The sequence below is a fragment of the Labrus bergylta genome, chromosome 12 (assembly GCF_963930695.1).
Source record: "Labrus bergylta chromosome 12, fLabBer1.1, whole genome shotgun sequence".
Classification (NCBI taxonomy): Eukaryota; Metazoa; Chordata; class Actinopteri; order Labriformes; family Labridae; genus Labrus; species Labrus bergylta.
In genome coordinates, this window is record NC_089206.1 from 22,167,421 (window position 1) to 22,182,652 (window position 15,232).

At 40.6% G+C, this 15,232-nt stretch overlaps 1 protein-coding gene across 1 annotated transcript; it reads right to left on the reverse strand.

The window, feature by feature from the left end:
* Positions 1-260: 260 nt before the first annotated feature.
* On the reverse strand, positions 261-14,474 carry zgc:171775 (STKc_p38 domain-containing protein). The gene is made up of 12 exons (XM_020630312.3): positions 14,241-14,474; positions 12,074-12,203; positions 9,616-9,674; positions 9,178-9,289; positions 7,105-7,134; positions 4,232-4,279; positions 3,948-4,062; positions 3,745-3,816; positions 2,591-2,670; positions 2,312-2,390; positions 1,607-1,780; positions 261-1,508 (listed from the first exon to the last, which is right to left on the reverse strand). Exons 1-12 carry the CDS (start codon positions 14,372-14,374, stop codon positions 1,447-1,449), a joined length of 1,095 nt encoding a protein of 364 aa, XP_020485968.1. The 5' UTR covers positions 14,375-14,474; the 3' UTR covers positions 261-1,446.
* Between the last annotated feature and the right edge of the window lie 758 nt (positions 14,475-15,232).

Here is a 15,232-nt window from a genome sequence, read left to right on the forward strand (position 1 = left end):
TTCCTGTAAATAAGTTGCTTTCCAAATCGGGAAATTTCATTGATGTAGTATATATATATATATATATATATATATATATCATCAATGAGAAACCATTCAATTAGTCACTCTATCCATAATCATAGATCTAACATCTTTTTCCTATTTTTATGTCAGATTTAAGCTTTATAGGCCTGAATGTGACAATATTGCTAAAGCATATAATGACAAAGAATACAATAATAATAGTACTTAAATAATAAAATAAAAAACTCTTGATGCATGTTTGAATAAAAGTAGATATATTCATGCTTTGACAAGACTGTTGGCAAGAATACATGACAAGTACAAAACTAGTTTTCAGAATAAAGGTTGGTTGGAATATTTACAATGCATCTTCAGGACTTCAAAAGAATGTCAACTCTTTAATGTCAAGACTTTAATGCAATCGCATCACCTGAATCACACCTCCAGACTCTGTATTCTCCACTCTTACAGGTTTTGACGTCATGCATCAAATCTGTGTCTTCTTGCATATAGATTTATACTTTAATATAATCACACCAAATCAAAACGCACCTTTAAACTCAGTTCTTGTCCTGTACAGGCCACCATACGAAGTGAAGCTGCACTAGAGTAAAATGCATTTTAGCAGCAGTATATCAGAAAACATAAACTTTGGGAGGTCATCTACACCTGCAGGGATGGATGCATGCCATAAAGACTGTTTTGGGGTGGAATGTACGGAGTCCACTGAATAGAAACAGTGCTGCATTGAATGCAAAGTTTCCTTCAGTCAAGGTAAAAAAAGATTTTCTGTGGACAAAATGGATGAAATGCAAAAGGACCAGTATGACCACAAGCTCACAGACAGAACTTTTGGGAAACGATCTTCGGAATACAGAATGGTCTGTTCTGGAGTTGGGTTAATTTGATGTATTGTAACATTTGCCTGTTTTAATTTGTTGTTTGAATTGTTGCATCATCCTGACAGGAAGAATAAGGGGCTGGTGTGTAAGCGCCAAATTAAATGTTTCTTTGAATGCAGTTAATTGAAATGTAATGTGTGGGCTAAACATGAGAGGAAAATCCCTATCGAGGTCAGGTGTGTGATCCTGAAAGGGCATAATGGTTTTCGACCACTACGGCATCAAGGCTGGTTTCATCACAGTATGTTCGAAGAGAGTATGATTGCCTCTGCTGTGGACTTTTCTCTATGTTATTGCAGTGACGATTTAATAAAGGAAGTGGTTTAATCGCAGTCCGGTCTGGCTGCAGATCATTTTGCTGATGATGACAGCAACTATGTGGAGAGTGTCAGCCAGGTCACTCCTGGACGTTACACCTCAGTAGCTCAGTTCAGGACTGATCTCCTTTAAACAGAACCCGTGAGCTCTACAGTGTCATTGACCTTTAGCGTATGTGTAAGCATTGTAACAGCGGGTGGCAGCAGCACATCATGGCGCCCTACATGGCTGTCTGACTGGGGTTGTCAGGATCGAAGGTCATGATCTCCATGTGGATGAGACCTGAATGGATAGAAAAATATTCCATTAACACACTTGGTTTTGGTGCATTGTAAAACTCACTATCCCTCTAAAGAGTCACCTCCAGCCTCCATACTTACTCTTCCACTCTCCAACGTCGAGCTCCAGGCTCTCGAAAGAGTCATCGTATGGCGTTGAGTCCGGCTCGCTCTCTGGGTCGTAAAACTCAGCCAGGAAAGGGTGCGACAGTCCCTGCTTAGCCGTCAGCCTGGTCTCTGGATCCAACTGTAACATCCCCTCCAGAATGTCTACAGCTGGAAGCAAAAAGACAAGGAGAAACAAATTAAATATATCTGATTATTAGCCATGGAATAAAATAGAAGAGAACATTTCATTAATGTGCTTTACATTTAGGATCAACACTAACGGTTTCTTTCTGATGGAATGACTGTCAAATGATCAGAATAATGTTGATTCATTTGTTTTCAGCTGTCACACCGACGCATTCACACACTGAAGGTAGAGGCTTCTATGTACAGTAAGGTGTCAATCAGTATTAAGTAATCCCATTCATACACATTCATATGTGGCTGAAGAAGCAGCGGGAGCAACTTGGGGTTAAGTGCCTTGACCCCTGCAGGAGCTGGACCCCTGACACCTCCGACCTTCCTGTTGAGAAATGGCCGACTCTACTACAAGCCACAGCCGCCCCAGGTCACGCTAAAATGGTTTAGGCTTGAAGACAAAATGTTGCAGAAACATGCAAAGAGGAAAAACTGAAAAATCAAAAGAAAATGCTATTGTTTTATGAAATTAAGATTAAACGAAGGAGAAGCAAAGAGCACCATTTTTCTCCATGGATGGGAACACCTCCCTGAAGTTTTTCTTCTTCTGTTGAGGAAGACTTTGCACGTATGACTGTGCCTGAAACAAACCACACCATGTGCTTAAAATACAGAAAATAGAACATGATGTAAGCATAGACAAAATATGATGTTTACCGTTTCAACCAAAATTTTGATACACACTGCCTTGGCTTAAAAACCTTTATTATTAAAATATGAAGAATTAAAAGTGCTAATATTAGCTTGAATATGAACTTGCACCCATTAGACAAAACTTACGTCTTTACTCTGCATCTTCTGAACCAGGGAGGAGTCGGGGGTTCCTGTCAGACGGAGGATCTTCTTCAGCTGATCAATACCTGAACACTCGGGTTAAGGAGGCCTCACAAATTGCAGCAAATATAAACCGTCATCAAATACTGAAAAGGCATACGATGGCTTTCATTTTTTTCTTTCACTGTGCACATGACGCGGTTATTATTTCTGTAGTGTCTATCATGAGGTCATGAGATCATAAGGTAAACGTGTGTTGGAGTAGTCCCAGGGTAAGTCTGCAGAGGGAGCTAAACGGCTTCTAAAAATCTTGTGATAGTTCCTCGATATGAGACGAAGAATTTAGCGAGACAGCTTCAAGCCTGTAAGTAAGCCGGTGAAATCTCTTACATAGACTCTCTTCTCCCAACACTGGAGAGCAGCCCTCCCCTGGCAGCCCTGCAGCGTTCTGCAACCCGGATTCAGAAGAAAGTGGGCACTAGGGCTGTCATTCTTAATTCAAAGTTCGAACATTCATTTGAACCTGTGTGAGGAAGTTCAAATTCAAAATGTTCAATCTATCAGTATAGTAGCCATGTCTGAAGTAGTTTACAGTTTGATCCAGCAGAGGGCGCTGTGAGTGTAACCTGACCATTGCAGGCACTCTTGACTTCAGTTAGTGAAAACTGTAATGTGGCAAAAGCAACGGGCCAGGGTGCGATTCAGGAGATGGAAACATGCAAGAGGTAGACTTTCTGCAGACAGCAGCCCACTGCTTTAGTGGAGAGGCACAGGGTCGCTACAAACCCGCAAATATTTGTGTGTACCACTAACCTCTGCACCCTCTAAATGGGTGTCGGCAGGTAATACTGTCAATAAAAAGAGAGCTGCCCTCCGTCACAATAAAGTTTATAGACTTGTGTTTCTGGGGAATAATTTTTAAAAATAAATTATTTTGGATTATGAACAGGCTGTTGGTTTTAGGCTCATTGCAATGGTACAGTTAAGCAAAATGTTTTGTGTCCCCTGTGCAGCGTGCACCAGGGGGCATCTTGAAACATCTTGCACCATTTCTTATAAATTCTGGATCACTCAGGAGCCTGGCTTAGATGGGATGAGCTTCTGACAGCTATAATAACACAGCTTTATTAAAATGCAGTGTGATAAATGCTGAAGGATACTGTCATGTCCTGGGAAAAGCACCTGTCCAGTGATCATCTCAGCCAGGATACAGGCGGCTGACCACACGTCCACTGTGAGGGAGGGGGAGGCGTAAAGAAAGAATCTTAATAATAGAAATTCAAATAACTTCAACTTCCTAGTTTGGTTTGTTTTCAACAGTCTAAAACGGACTGTTGGTATGAAAGGAAGGAGCTCTTCTTACCTGTCTGACTGTAGTGCATCCAGTTGAAAATGATCTCAGGTGCTCTGTACCAGCGCGTCACCACATAACCCGTCATTTCACTCTCTGTTTGTCTGGCCAGGCCAAAATCCAGGATCTGAGAACAGATACAAATAAAGGTTTACTACACAGAAGTGTGTGTTGACTGTTCTGCACAACGAGAGGCGATGAACAGTGTTGGATGTTTGAATATTGACTTCAAAGTTAGAACATATTTTCATTAAGATGTAACGAATAAGAACCCCATGAATCTGGTGTGGTCTTACCTTTAATTCACAGTTCTCATTGACAGCGAGGTTACCAGGCTTCAGATCCTGAATTGAAACACAATACATCTTATTACTAATAGATGCAACATATTTACAAACGTTATAGACAATAATACAATAAGTGGATTAATGATCAACATCAGTGACCATCTGCCAGTGTTTATAGTTTTCAATAACAACTACAAGAGGGAAAAACAGGAGAGTACAGTCAAGTACAGAAGAGAGTCAATGAACACTTTAAAAAATGAATTAATAAATCAAAATTATGGCGTCAATAATTATTTTGTAAATGTTGGACCAATACTGGCTGAAAAAATCCCTGTTTCTGTGAGATCTGACGACAAGAATTATGATTTCATAGACATTAATCCAAAATCAATGTTTCTAACAGCAGTGGAAGAGAGTGAAATTATATCGATTGTTCATAAATGTAAAAACAAAACTTCTACTGACTATAATGACATTGACATGAGAATAGTTAAACAGGTCATTCACGGAATTGCAAAACCACTAACGCACATCTGTAACTTATCATTTAAAACTGGTAAATTCCCAAGAAAAATGAAAATTGCAAAAGTCATACCGCTGTACAAAACTGGAGACAAACACCACTTCACAAACTACAGGCCTGTTTCACTGCTTCCTCAATTTTCAAAAATCTTAGAAAAACTCTTTGCTGACAGACTTAACAAATTTATCAATAAACACAACTTACTAACTGACAGCCAATATGGATTCAAACCCAACAGATCCACTTCATTAGCAGTCACTGAGCTAATTGAAAAAATCACAAATTCCCTGGACCAAAAGAATTATGCTGGTGTTTTTAGTGATCTCAAAAAAGCATTTGATACAATAAATCATGACAGATTAATTCATAAATTAGAATGGTATGGTATCAGGGGGGTTGTATTAAACTGGCTGAGGAGCTATCTACATAACAGACAACAGTTTGTGAAGTTGGGTGAATACACGTCATCTTGTTTGGACATTGCTTATGGTGTCCCCCAGGGGTCAGTGTTGCGCCCATTTCTTTTTATTCTCTATAAATATGATATATGTAAAACCTCAAATATTCTACAATTTGTGTTATTTGCGGATGACACAAATATTTTTTGCACGGGAGAGGATTTGCAGCAGCTTCTGGAGTTAATTACATCTGAAATGAGCAAATTAAAAAGGTGGTTTGACAATAATAAATTATCAATGAATTTAAGCAAAACAAAAATCATGTTGTTTGGAAATTGTAATTTAAATAATGACGTAAATGTTAAGATAGATGGTGTTAACTCTGAAAGAGTATATATAAATAAATTCCTGGGTGTGACAATAGACCACAAGCTCTGCTGGAAACCTCAGATAAAACATGTTAAATCTAAACTGTCACGTAGCATCTCAGTCCTGTGTAAAGCAAAGCATATATTGGATCACAAATCATTGCATATTCTCTACTGTTCAATGATCTTACCTTATTTAAATTACTGTGTGGAGGTGTGAGGGACCACTTACTGCTACCACTAGTTACACTTCAAAAACGAACCATAAGAACAATCAATAAAGCAGGATATTATGATCACACCAACCTCCTGTTTTTACATTCCCGTACTATAAAGTTCATTGACCTGGTTGACTATCAAGTGGCACAAATCATGTTCAAAGCAAGAAACAAACTGCTACCAGGTAATATTCAAAAACTTTTTTTTGACAGAGAGGGGGGTTATAATTTGAGGGAAAAGTTAAATTTTAAGATGCTAGCTGTTCGCACGACTTTAAAAAGTCAATGCATTTCAATTAGTGGTGTGAAACTGTGGAATGGTATGAGCACGGAGCTAAAGCATTGTCCAAACATGATCCAGTTTAAAAAAATGTACAAAGCAATGATTTTCAAAAGGTACAGGGATGAGGGAGAGCTTTAAGAAGGAAAACATATATATAAATAATAGTAATAATAGTATAGCAAATTGTATATAGATAGCTTATAAGGAACACAGGAATTTAATTGAATAAATATTAATTACTGAGCTGTGGAAAAGGGGTAGGATTAGTTTTATACTTCTTCTTACTCCTTTTCAGGCATATCAATTGAATATATGCAATTTTCTTTTTCTTTTTCTTTTTTTGTGAAATAATTTGAACATTGTTTTTTGTTTATTGTATTTTCGTGCTTTTCATTTTGTTTTGTATTTTTGATATGTTTGATTTTATTTGATATGTCTGAAATAAATTTAATCAATCAATCAATCAATCAAAAGGAAATATCTACAGTAACAGTTTGGAACTTCTCTTAGTCGCTTCTCTCGCTCAAGGTTCAATGAAAAGATGGACTCTTACATCTCAATTGGAGAGCATTGTCAGCGGTCAAATCCTTTCCACACTTTGAGTCCCACCAATGAATATAACCCACAGTGTTATAGTGTAGTGTACGGTGGCCCACAATTCAAACATGCTGCAGCTGTCCAAAGCATCCTCAGCAGGAGAAAAAGGCGTCCATTGTGACGACTTGATTTAGACATTTTTATTTTGCATTAGCTTGCTGGATAAGTGTGTTATTTTTTAACTTTGCATCACTTGTGAATTTGCCGTTAAGAAATCTGTTTTAGCTTTGCAGCATGTTTCCGTTGTTCCATTTGTTTTGGACTTTTGCACGTTTCTAAATTTGCAGCCTGTTTCTCCTAAAAGGAATCAATCTGGCTATTGCAGCTCATAATTTTAGTGAGCTTCAATTAGCAACCCATTAGCTTTGCTTGGTATGACAAGTGAGCCCTAAAGGAGACGACATACAGTTTATATAAGGGAGCAAGAAAATGGAGATTGCTAATAAGTAGCGCACGTTCAGTACGTAGGGTATAAAAAAAGTTTAAGATACTTACCCGATGGACGATCCCTGCAGAATGAATGTACTGTAAATAAGAAAACAAATCAAGCATATTAAAATAACATTAAAGGAGCAATATGTAACTCCTACTGCAGTCCAAATTCTAAACATTGTAGAGAGCTGTCTCTACAATGTCTCTACAATGTCTCCCCCTGCCCCCTCCTCTCTAGAGTCCATGCTCACACAGGTCACCATGTGGTGGACACTGTAGCTTTAGTGTTTATCCAGCTCTGCATGGGTCTGTAAACCTTTCTGTGTTCTAACCTCTCTCCATTTTTCAAAAGCATCTCCAATATTGATCCTAGTTTGAGCACGTTTCTGCTCGTGGAGCTTATTAGAAACATGCAGAGGCTTTTTAGGTCGGGTACAATCACTTCTATCTGAACCACTTCTCTTGCCCGCTTCCATCACTGCAACACCTGTTGACCTGATAACTGCTCTCATATCTGGCAAACAGAGGGGCGTCTAAAACGGCCGTGTGGGGGTGTGTCTTAAAAGCGCCTACCTTCTCTGGTCCAAACAAATCCAGAGCATTCAGGACCAGAATCTAAAGTTAGAAGGAGGACATACTGGCTGCTGCATTGTTGTCGGAGAAGCCAGCACTTCAACATAGCATGTTTCCTTAATGTCTGATCATATAGTAAGGTCACTTTATCATTTCACTCACTACACATCTTACTGACTGCTCCTTCAGTAGAGAGACTTCTGTTATGCCGCTACACAAACCCACCGCTAAATGCTATCCTTACCCCTGAGTGTGCACCACACACCCCTCAGGTGTGACATCAGTACTGACCCTGCTTCTCCTCCTACCACTAAAGACACTGAAGTGAATCCTCCTAACGCATTATCATAACACTTCATTTACAGAAAGTTGAGCAAAGCTCTAAAGCTATTGAAATGGCCTGACGGGAACGTTTGATTAATTAAAACACATCGCAGTCTCTCCACCCACACAGGTAATCGCCCGGCCATAAACTCTGTATTTTCCAGCCCTAGAGTGAAATCCAGGCTATTCTTACAGCACAGAAAAGTGCTCAGCGCAAACACAAACACAGATAAGAAAGGGGGAAACAGCTCTGGGTCAAAAGGTTTACAACTTAATTCAAAGACAAAAGGACACTTAAGAGAAGCTGGACTGCTTTTCCAGTTCAAAACGTGCTTCATTTGACTTTTCTGTTGAACACTCATGGTTACACATTGACTAACAATAAGTGGAACAGCAAATATTCTTTCTGTGAATGGCATTTAAAGGTACTGGTGTGATTCACAGACCTTGAGTATATAAAGAGGGAGAGTGCAGAGTAAGTTCATAGGTCAACACATCACTCTGCTGAGCTGTTTCCTTGTATTTCCATTGATACTGATTGAAAGAAATGTGAAGAAATCCATTTTGATGTTCATCACCTGAGTAATTAAATGTTAATTTAGTGTTTTAAATAAATATAAACATGTTTTTTGTCTTTGAATCATTTCAATAAAGAGTTTATTTTTTTATGTATTTCACAGATAGGGCGTATTAAGCTAATCAGTGATCAGCTCTAAACGTTTTTGTCTACATTGTATGGCGCCCCTGAAAGAGACACGATGGGAACATTTTTCTGGTTTGATCCCAAGAAACATTTGGGAGATCCTGACTGAAACTTTTGCAAGAACTCGCAAACGTTTTTTATTCAGCAGAATTTCTCTAAGTCACAGGGACAGAGGAAGAGCACACACACTTGTAGGAGAAATAAATAAAAAATGTTCCAGAGGTATGGAAGCCCTAAGTGGACATGCCCCTACTTCTAAACGTTTGTCTCGGTTTGGCAAAAGTTTCTCTCTCCTGTCCTTGTCTCTTCCGGGGCACAGACTGAGAAAAGTCTCTCAGGTTCTCTCAGAGGTTTACTAAGATCTCACACATGTTCTCGTTGAGATCTCGAGTTCTTGGAGAAGTTTGTCGAGATCTTGCAAACATTTTGTTTCCCTCGTTGTCTCTTCCAGGGCACAGCCTGTCTACTTACTGTTTGTCCTATTATTTACAGAGATTGTAAGTGTACACATTAAAGAAAAAAATAAATAAACCCACCATGAGCCCCCTCAGCAGCTGGTAGAACAGGTATGTAATGATGCGATCTGTTAATCTCTTCTTCTTCATGATGTGGCTCAGATCCTGGGCTACCAACGGCATCACCATATAACTACAGAGAGAGAGAGAGAGAGAGAGAGAGAGAGAGAGAGAGAGAGAGAGAGAGAGAGAGAGAAGGAGAACGGTGAGTGACCAAAACATTACAGAAAGACCATCATCGTCAAATATCATCAAAATTGTAAAGGGGTTGTGGAGGGGGTCTTTATGCCAAAGATGACAAGAGCTGGTTGCTATGGTGAGAAAATTTAACATGCCCAAAACAACGGCCGTGAAAAAAACAGCCTACTCTCCTTGCTTGAACTTTTCGTACATGCACACACACGCACACAGGGTCTCGACAAGCTGCAACAACCAGCAGAAGAATGTGTCCTCACTCACAAGGTTTGGAATTTTTCCAGAGTGGAGTCGGGTGTGAAGACGTTGAGGAGGCAGATGACCTTTAAGGGAAAAACAGAGGGAACACATGAATTTATTTGTATGTATGTACGTTGAAACGGAAAGATCTGGACTGCCGGTGTTCTGACGAGATGTGCTGCCTTGTCAAAAAAATGCAGCCATAGCGCTAAACGATAGCAGAGACTATCTGTATCCTCTACCAAGTAATGTTGTTGTTTTGAATTCATGACTCACTCCATGAGCATTGTCAGAGTGTGGGGAGCAAGCTCTGGTACTCCATTATTGAAGATTTCAGGGGAAGCTAGGCTCGATGGACAATAATCTGCTATCAAATAACGCACCCAGTACTCGCTGCATTTGCACTTTAAGGAAACAGGAAGCATGTTTTGACTCTGTGATAAAACCTTGATTGAAGATTTTAGAGGAAGCATCTCTCGATAGAAGAAAAACGCCGAGCTGCATGGTAGCACATGTCGATTGGTAGCGCTATTCGATATAACACAGGTATTGTGCATTTTTTACTGCGTATTGTATTATTCAACATTTTTCATTGCCTGGCTCAGACTGTCACCTCATCTTTTATGCTTTTATTCCTGTATGTTATGTCATGATCTTAGAAAACAATCTGTGACTTATGTCCCATGTGTTGGGACTATTAATGTAACGCCACTGTCCAATGCGAGGGGCCCTTAGGGAGGTTTCCTACAGCCATTGCAAAATTTGCACATTTTGGGCCACTGCTTTGGTTTAAAGTCTGTTAGCCCTCGGGGTCCCCATACTGGTCTGGGGCCCCAAGCAGGTGCATGCCTTGCCTGTTGACAAGCAATCATCACAATGTGACGCTGATGTGCCAAAAGCATGTGTAGTTTCATATCTGCAGACATAAATCCCCCAACACAACTAGTCGGATATTTAGAGACTTGTATAACTAATGCTTTAAAGAGGACATATTATCCCCCTTCTCCACCTTTTCAAACAGTCCCCTGTGGTCTAAATAAAACATCTGCGCTGTGCTTTGTTCAAAATATGAACATGAATCAAGCACCAGAGGAGGTTTGTGACCCTGTATAAACCAGCTCTCTCAGAATGCTCCGTTTTGGTGTGTGTGTCTCTTTAAATGTAATGACCCCCCCCCCCCTCCCCCCGAGTCTTCCCGATAGACATCACTCCTCTGTAACAAGAATAAAAATGGTGGACATGCGCAAAAGTTTTGCTCTAGGCTGGGGGTGGAGTCCATGGTATTTATTTTACCAGAATCCCACTGTGACATCACAAGGAGCAGTGCCTCTGACAGGAACGAAGCACCGAGCTGAACAACAACAGGCTTCTTCTAAACTAGCTGTCAGAGAGCGCCGTGCTGCAGACACAGGAGACCCAGGTGCAGCTCATGTTAGCTCAGCAGACCAAGGGGGAGACGCTACATCCAAACAGCCAGCATGATTTAAAACACGGCCGGCTCCACGATCTGTAAGCCGGACTGTAGACTGATAGACAGGTATGCTGTCAGCGACATGCATCATATCATCCAATCCCTGCTGCCCTGAACGGGAAAAGCATTTTAGATAATGGACGGATGGATTCAATTTCAAGACACTAGACAAATGAAATGTTCATTCCCCATTGGCAGATTTCATTTTCTACTTAATACTCACAACGCAGGCCTTCCTTTTTTTGCTAAATGTGAGTATTTGCAGAGTGTTTTTTTTGGGAATCTCGAGACTTTGAAAGACCATGGCTCTGTGTATTTGTTATGGGACAGTAGTGACAGAGTTCCCGGGGAACATTTTTCTCCAAGAATAAATCACACTTTCATGAATGTCAGACCAGCTGCTTATACATTCTAAATAGACCTGCAATACAAATGTTGGTAAAGACACAATAAGGGAACTGCAGGTCGGGGACTGAGAATATGAACAGTATGTGAGGGTTAAGCTTCAGGGTCATACATGTAATGTTTCTGTACTTGGATTGAAATTGGATGTTTGTGTTTTTTTTAAGTCTGAGCCTATGATAAAAATATAGTTCCATAATTTCTTCACAAGAACAGAAACTGATGACACACGATTTCCCCCCTCAGAGGTCTCCATAGAACAGAGACACACGGTATAAATACGTTAATTTCATGGGGTTATCTCAGGAAATCGGCAGAGATAAACGTGGCCCTGTAAGTGTTTGTAGTCCCCTCACAAGTTTTCAGTGACAATACTGAACCATGAGGGCTCGGGCGGCACACAACAACACGCCCAGGCTGTCAGGAAGCACTGACAACGTTTCTGCTCTTGTTGAATGATCAGTTGATTTTGCATCACTAACCGATTCTTTGTTGAGTGAGAACAAACAAACACATAATGGCGACATCAGCGGGTCATGGCACTACTATACTAGATAATATATCTTTTGCGTCATGTGATTGCCTCCCCCATCCATTAAATTCTCTTACATTGTCATGCTGTATGTGTCGCAGCAGCCTGAGCTCCCTGTAGGCTCTCTTGGCGTGAATGAGTGACTGGAACGGACGGTACAGCTTCTTGATGGCCACCTTCTCCTTTGTTTTCTGGTCCATGGCAGAACTAAGAGGGAAGGAAAGGAGAACCCTCAAAGTAATTTCTCTACCAAAAAAGAGACAATTTCCTACAGGTCGGTCTGATTCTCTCTTCGGATAAGCCCCAGTTTCTTACAGTATCTTTTCAGGGTCCTGATAATCATCACAATGTGACGCTGATGTGCTAAAAGCATGTGTAGTTTTAATCTGCAGACGTAAAGCCCCAACACAACTAGTCGGATATTTAGAGACTTGTCAAACTAATGCTTTAAAGAGGACATATTATCAAACCTTCTCCACCTTTTCAAACAGTCCCCCTGTGGTCTAAATGAAACATCTGTGCTGTGCTGTGGTCAAAATATAACATGAATCAAGCACCAGAGGAGGTTTGTGACCCTGTATAAACCAGCTCTCTCTGAACGCTCCGTTTTGGTGTGTGTGTCTCTTTAAATGTAATGAGCCCCCCCTGAGTTTTCCCAGTAGACATCACTCCTCTGTAGCGAGAATAAAAATGGTGGACCTGCACAAAAGTTTTGCTCTAGGCTGGGGGTGGAGTCCATGGGTAGAGATACCAGGGGAGGGGAGGGGATTTTTTTTACCAGAATCCCACTGTGACATCACAAGGAGAGCGCATTTGAAACAGAGCATTTTTCTCTGTGTTGTTAGACTTATGCAGACCACAAACAAAGGACTGGATAGGTTTATTTCACAATTTGTGGGTCAGTAGACACTCAGGTTACCCAAATATATGTTCAAAAACACTGTAAGAGTGGATTTGTCATCATATATCTCCTTTAAAGCAGGTAATACTCAGTCTGTATAACAGACTACACAAGGAAGTATGTATTTATGTGTGAAACCTTTACTAAAGTTTAACTGCACAAAATATAAATATAGACAAACAAACAAACGACTTTATTCGCATACAAATTTTTGCTTATGAATTGGAGAGTTTACTCTTGTAAATGTATGACTTTAATCACAAAATTAAAAATAAAATCCCCTTAATGTGGCCCTGATACTCCTTCTCAAACCACTCCCACTTCATATGTTACTATTTGTGTTTTCGTCTCTGTACCGACTTCCACACCTCTGCTTCATTTGCACATTTTAAAGGTCACATCAGGGCTGTGTTGTGTTGCTGTGATTGTGAATCTGTGCCTCCGTGTTGACATTACCTGTCTGAATAAAGGTAAAAAAAAAAAAAAGAAAAGTTGCTTCATTGACAGAACATCCAGCCTCCACTGAAGTTTCTGTCTTCTAGATTTGCTCTGCATCAACGTGAGAATCATGTATTTCTGCTGGAGTGTTTTTGGAGAAAAGTGTATCTTAGAGGTGATCTGTTGCTCATAATGAGATCCCTTTACTAACGTGAAAGATTAGAAACCCATCCTAAATATAGATCTGAAATAAAAACACTGATATCAATGATCTAATCTCTTCTTCTGCCCCCTCTCTTTTGTTCTCCTCTCTTTTGTTCTCTTGCTGAGCTGATAAGTCAGTATCAGTTAATAAGATCCTGCCTGTCAGCGTCTTGTCATTCAACCGCACTATGCCTGAGATATCCTGGATTCCTGTAGGCTGCTTTGGAGATTCTTGTCGTATCAGAGGACCTGCATTGACTTGCTGACTCGCCTCAGGCGGACAATAGTGCTTCTGTTGGCAGAATGTCAGAGTTATCTAGGCCTCTTGGACTGCAAGCAGCACAGTGCACAGGGAGAGGAATGCAGACTGAATGCCTACTTACGTTTCGACTGCTTATAGAAAACAATTTAAGATGCAAAACACGTTGGCTATCAAAGATCCATTCCTAAAACTAGAATAATGAAGCAGGTCGATGCATGCTGGAGGTGTCTTAAAACATTTTAATGTCCTTATGGGTTGGTGTTCAACACTAGAGTATCATTTATTTGTGGTAAAAACGTCCAGAATTTCTGGTTTTAGACTTCCTTAAATAAAATTAAGGATAATAGACTATCGCCAAAAGGTTTGACACATAACACACTGCCGCGCCTCCCTCGTCACTATGCCCGTTCTTAGGTGCCCCCTCCCCGGGTCAACTCACCAAACAGTCCCGTAAGCTCCGGAGCCGATCGACCGCAGCGTCGTGTATCTCTCCGGGACGTCCCACGTCGTTTTCTGCACCTCCAGCCGGTGAAATCCCGCTCTGACGGGGGAATCCTTCACCGGAGACTCCATGTTGCTTTTTTTAATTTCAGTTACCTGTCGCTCCTGTGCACCGTTTGTACAGCCGTGGAGTTTCAACTTGACAGGTGAGATCTGAGGTGTAGAGGACAGAGCGACGCAGGGAAACGCCCCCCCCCACGTCCACCTCCTCCTCCTCCTCCTCCTTTACCGCCACCTCCTCTCCCGAGCAGAGTTGTTAATAAAAGCTGTCAATCTCATGTGGACAACTTTTTGGTCTTTTGATTGTTTCATCAGTCAACCGTCACCTCGGAAATCTCTGTCCTAATTTTGTTCAATATTCGCAGACACAACACACAATAACACACTCAGATAGCCTATTTTCAACATTATAATTAAAGGAGATATATGATGACAAATCCTCTCTTACAGTGTTTTTGAACATATATTTGGATAACCTGAGTGTCTACTGACCCGCAAAATGTGAAATAAACCCATCCAGTCCTTTGTTTGTGGTCTGCATAAGTCTTAAAACACAGAGAAAAATGCTCTGTTTCAAATGTGCTTTCATTGTGATGTCACAGTGGGATTCTTGTAAAAAATAAAAATAAAAATCTCCTCCCCTCCCCTGATATCTCCATCCATGGACTTCACCCCCAGACTAGAACAAAACTTCTGCGCAGGTTATTCTCGCTACAGAGGAGTGATGTCTACTGGGAAAACTCAGGGGGGGGGGACTCATTGAATTTAAAGAGACACACACACCAAAACGGAGCGTTCTGAGAGAGCTTGTTTATACAGGGTCACAAATCTCTTCTGGTGCTTTATTCATGTTATATTTTGACCAAAGCACAGCACAAATGTTTCATTTAGACCACAGGGGGACTGTTTGAAAAGGTGGAGAAGGGGGAT

Excerpts from the sequence above, each read along its gene's own strand:
- zgc:171775 (XM_020630312.3), bottom strand. The coding sequence starts at position 14,374 with ATGGAGTCTCCGGTGAAGGATTCCCCCGTCAGAGCGGGATTTCACCGG. Across the intron at positions 7,135-9,177 it reads AGCTGCTGAGGGGGCTCATG|TACATTCATTCTGCAGGGAT; the intron begins GTGGGTTTATTT and ends TCTTATTTACAG. Across the intron at positions 2,391-2,590 it reads AGAAGATGCAGAGTAAAGAC|GCACAGTCATACGTGCAAAG; the intron begins GTAAGTTTTGTC and ends GGTTTGTTTCAG.